The sequence below is a fragment of the Gossypium arboreum genome, chromosome 1, assembly GCF_025698485.1.
Source record: "Gossypium arboreum isolate Shixiya-1 chromosome 1, ASM2569848v2, whole genome shotgun sequence".
Taxonomy (NCBI): Eukaryota; Viridiplantae; Streptophyta; class Magnoliopsida; order Malvales; family Malvaceae; genus Gossypium; species Gossypium arboreum.
In genome coordinates, this window is record NC_069070.1 from 110,019,337 (window position 1) to 110,024,552 (window position 5,216).

Genomic DNA, 5,216 nt, shown 5'->3' on the forward strand with positions numbered 1-5,216 from the left:
ATAAACCTCTGAAACTATGTGGTCTCTTACAAAAAATATGACCTATGGGTTTTTATGGAAGCTTTTTTTATTGTTCTTGTTATGCTCTGGCAATACTTTGGTCACGAATGACTAATATCATGATTGATGTCCCATTAATTTTGCATTTCAATTGCATTCTTTTGTATGAGAATCTTTCTCTTGCATATGATTGTTTCGAGTATATGGAAGAACAATTATTTATTGAGTTTTGACAATGATTTAAAACACCAAACAGTTTTCTTAATAAAAATTTCAGGAAAATGCAAACAACTGGGGAGTTCTATAGTAACGTATACAAGGCATTTATTTTAGTTTCCCTTTTGTGAAGAAAGCAAGCAGATAGTGCAGATATAAGTAGAATCTTTAACTGGATACTGTTCAACAACTTCAACTCCTTGATGGTGAATGATCACCTTTTAGGGGCGGAGGCAAACCTCGAGGGCAAGTCCTGGGTGGTGGCCCTGGCTGCGTAGGAGGGCATGGTGTTGGCTGAGGGCGATGAGGATGAGGAGGAGGGAATGGTCGTGGTGGATGAGGAGGGATCGGTCGCGGCGGGTGAGGAGGGAATGGTCCCGGTGGGTGAGGAGGGAATGGACGAGGAGGGCGTGGTGGAGGCTGTGCATATCCACACATCCCAAACGAGCATGGAACCCTAAATGGGCATCGGTTTCCACAGCGACCACAATTCAGAGGACTAATATTCGTATTAATACAAACCCCCCTGCAGCATTGCCAAGTAAATGGACATCTAAGCGCACATAAGCCACAGTGAGCATCATCAGAGTTAAGGTCAACACAACGGTTCCTACAACAACGCATCCGAGCTGTCGGCGGATGTTCTCCCCGTTCACATATCCACGGCCTGAACATGCATCCACCAGGTCTTGGCCTCGGATTCGCTGCATTCCTGAGCCACGGCGACGCTCTATCAGTAGTCTCATTCTGTAGCACCCATTTCAGTTTTACATTAGCTTCTGCCATCGCAATTGGCAGTAAAACCAACAGTTGCAGCAGAAAGGGAAGAAACAAAGCTTTAGCAAGCCACTCCATTTGAGGATTGCACAAAAAATTGCAATGAACCTGTGGAGTTATAAACTCTATATATATACAAATAAAAAGGTAGACTGCTTTAGTAAAACTTGGAAGATTGATTTAGAAGTTCATGTTTTTCTTACACTAATCGATGTAACAAGAAATCGTACTTGATAAACTATTTATGATTAGAAGTGTGTAAGGGCGTGATCAGTTTTGGCTTAAACACAAAATTAAACTAATTATTCACAAAATATATATAATAAAAAAAAAAAGGAATTCCTTTTTTCCTGGTGATGGGGAGGGTCCTCATATGGTAAACCTGAGGGCTTCCATGGACCTCAAAGCATGTTTAGCAGTCTCAGCCCTTTTGTCACATGCTTTTTGCAAACTCTTCAATTGCTACCAATACGTAATGTAATAGAAAAATTTCATACTATTTTTCAGCTTATTACCACCAATTTCTTCCTCTCTTATTTCTTTATTTACCCTTTAATTGCTTATTGATAGACGACATATTGAACTAAAGAAAAGAAGGCAAAATCTTAGTGTAAATATTGTTAAACAGCAGATGAATATAAATTTATGGTTGTATTTTTTAAAGGATATGTGTTGACTTAGTAAGAATGTTGTTGGTCAAGATTCGCATCGGATTTCAACAAAAACACAGTCCATAATAGATTACGTTTGCAGCTTACGCTGTTCTTGATTAGTGTTCAAACTAAGACTATTATTATCATGAAATTCAAATTCAACCATGCTTTTGTTGTTAAATAAAATAAAAAAACTTCAACAACACATTATGTTATAATCACGATGTAGATGTAAGTAAACAAATACATTTCACGTAAAAACTTTCTTAATAAATTTTATTTATAAATCTTTAAATATATTATTTTAATTCTTATTTAAAATTATATAAAGAATATGAATGAGATAAAAATTCATCATAATAATATTAGTTCTCATTTAAAAGGAAGGGGTCTTTAGGGTTTTCCCAATTGAAATGGTACTCACTCGGTTAACCCATGGCATTGGCAATAGAATATATAAATAAATGATAAATATCAAATTTATACATGAATTTTGATCTAATGGGTAATTTGATGTATGAACTTTGATTTGGTGCAACCATATATATGAAACTTAAATGTGGTTTGTATGTATTCATGAAGTTTTGGTTTTGATTCAAGTGTGCACATTTAAAGAAATAACTATATACATTTATTTTCACAACGAATTAATATGGTTATTAGTGTAGGCAATATATCAATATAAAATGGTGCTAATTTAATCTATGTTGTTAGTAATTTATAGTCTTCTTTATTCACACAATCTGTATCAATTGCAATGTGTTGTTGACTCCAGGAGATACAAGCCTGTGAAGTGGGGTAAGTTTGCAGCTATTGGTGTTTGGTTTTTTGATGGTGAATAATGAGATTAAGGGATATCTAAGTTGATTAGTGAAGGGGAGTTGGTGTGATCCCCCTCATTCTCTTTGCCTATGTGATTTAGGTTCATAAAAGTTGCTTTCAAGCGGTCCTTATTTAATATTTAATGAATTTCAATGAAATAGGGTATGACTAATTTAGACATATCCTAATCTCTGGTTGGTTAGATGAAAATTATAGTCATAAAATGTATTAAAATGAAATATTTTATTTTTCCACTTTATTGATGTGTTTGGTATTGCTTGATAAAATTTAAAAAGTGAAAATAAATAAAATAAAATTTTCATAAAATATAAAATTTCGAAATTTAATATATATTTTCTCTGATTTATTTTATATATATATATATATATATATATAGATGAAAAACATCATTTTACTATTTTCTTTCTTCTCAATTTTTACTTTACTTTTCAGTAAAGCAATTTATTCCATGAAAAAATATATACAGAAAACCACTTTTGAAAAATTTTAAATTTCAGTAGCAAAAATAGACAATTTGTGGACATAGAAGTTTAAAATTTAATTAAAATGAGATTTGAGATAAACTGAAAGACAGTTAGATGGAGTAACATCAGATTTGGTGAGAAAAAATGACAAATAATTTTAAATACCAAATATGATATTAATATGTCATCTTTTGTTGGTATATGTTTCATCTCTATCTTCTTTTATTTGATATCTAATATTAGTACACCCTCCACTACTGTCTTATAGTCCTTCAAATATTAATATTAGTACAATCATAACCATGCACTAATTTACTATTTCAGTCACCTTTAAGGGGGTAAAGCCTAATTTATCCCATTTTTATTATTAATCAAAGAGTCAATTTTTTCATCTCAACTACAATAACCCCAAGAATAAAACAATTTATTGGGTGATTTACCCTTTTACAATTTCTTCTTCTTAACTACAATTCTAATAATTTATCCAATTAAATTTTCCTAAACTATATATTTGTCTTTTTAATCATCCCACTATGAAAAAATTTAAAATGATCATTCAACCACTTAATTTTAGGTTTTTTTTTTTTTTTGTTATCAGTTAACTAATGCGAAATTGAAAACATCCAAAAATTCAAGATAATTGGATGACCGAAAAAGAAAAAAATGAATAGTTAATCGACTATTTTTTAACTTTTTATAGTTGGATGATTAAAAATATACATTTGTTATTAATTAGATGATCATTTTATAATGTTTCATAATTAAATAATTAAAAAAGAAAAAAAACTCATAATTAAATGACTATTAACTACTAATATAATTCAAAAAATAAAAATAAAAAATGGGGTGGTGGGAGTTGTTGGTTGCTTGAATACCAAGAACCGCCGAATGTTTTCAAGTTATACAAGCCATAGCAGCGTCCATGTTGTTTCAAATCCCTAATCGTCTGTCCAATCCAACAACATGGATTATGATCTCCTTGTCTAAGCCAAGTCCTTAACCATTGCCATTACAATTATTGTACCACAAAATAGACAAAGTGGATCAGAGCTTCGGTCGTCCACATCCTCTGCACTTTTCATCCTTCTTTAATTGAGTTTACGGTTTTTTTACCAAAGTTCTTACTTTGCACCCTTGTTAACAACGGAAAAAGTTAGAAAATCCTTTTAAAGTTGAAATTAAATTGTAACTTTAACAATACTAAAATATAATTTTATCATTTTAATAATTTATATTTAATAATTTATATTTTATCATTTTTAGAAGGGATCAAAGTGTAATTTTATATTTACTAATTTTAAATTTTAAAAATTTTAAAGGCCTACACCTTACTTGATAAGAACTTGGATAGAAAATGTTAATGAAATAAAATAATAGCCTTACAAATATTATTTGGTTTCTGAAGTATATCAATTTTTCACTTTGATACTTAATTTTTTTTATCTGGATTAATATAGAAATTACATTCATTTACCAGTTTAAAGCGATCTTTGTTAACTATAGTAAAAAATTATAGTAAAAAATTGATTAACATGTGATCCAATTAAAATACACCATGTGACACTTACATCCAATTATAACATGACACGTGATTTCCTTGTTAATATTCATATATAAACTTTAAAAACCTCTCAAAAATAAAAAAATCTAGAAAAATTGAATTTTAAAATAAATTTTAGGAACTTCTAAAATATATCAATAAAATTTCTAAAATTCAAAAATCCAAAAATAAAAATAAAAATGAAAGTTTTAATTAAATCTTATAAATATATATAAGGAATTGAAAAATTTCGTTAAACATTAGGAAATTATAAGAAAATGTGAAATTTTAATATATATTAAATTATATATAATTTAAATATATAGTTTAGAAAAAAATTAATTTAAAAATATTTTAAAAACTAAAATTAATATTTGATCAACATCCGTCAATAATTAATCAAAGTCAATCAATCATCAACCAATGCCAGTCAATAATGAATCAAAATCAACCATAATTTTCTAAATTTTTTTATTATTATTTATTTTTAGAAATTATATTTGAATATTTATTTATTTTTTAGAATTATGTTTGTGGTCATTTGACCATAACAAAAGCTCTTGTCAAAACTTTGAGTTTATTGTCATGGCTCTATGATACCCAACCACTATCGGAAAGATGTGTTCGTTTGACCCTCCATGTCATTCTCAAGTCGAGTCATTCTTTGGCGGAAAATGTGTGGCTCTAGCTCGTGCGCTGTATATGTATTAAGAAAAAATAAAT

The 5,216-nt window shown here is 29.5% G+C and overlaps 1 protein-coding gene across 1 annotated transcript; it reads right to left on the reverse strand.

The window, feature by feature from the left end:
- Positions 1–204: 204 nt before the first annotated feature.
- LOC108482432 (stigma-specific STIG1-like protein 4) lies at positions 205–1,100 on the reverse strand. Its single transcript, XM_017785564.2, has one exon. It carries the CDS (start codon positions 1,069–1,071, stop codon positions 409–411), a length of 663 nt encoding a protein of 220 aa, XP_017641053.1. The 5' UTR covers positions 1,072–1,100; the 3' UTR covers positions 205–408.
- Positions 1,101–5,216: the final 4,116 nt, after the last annotated feature.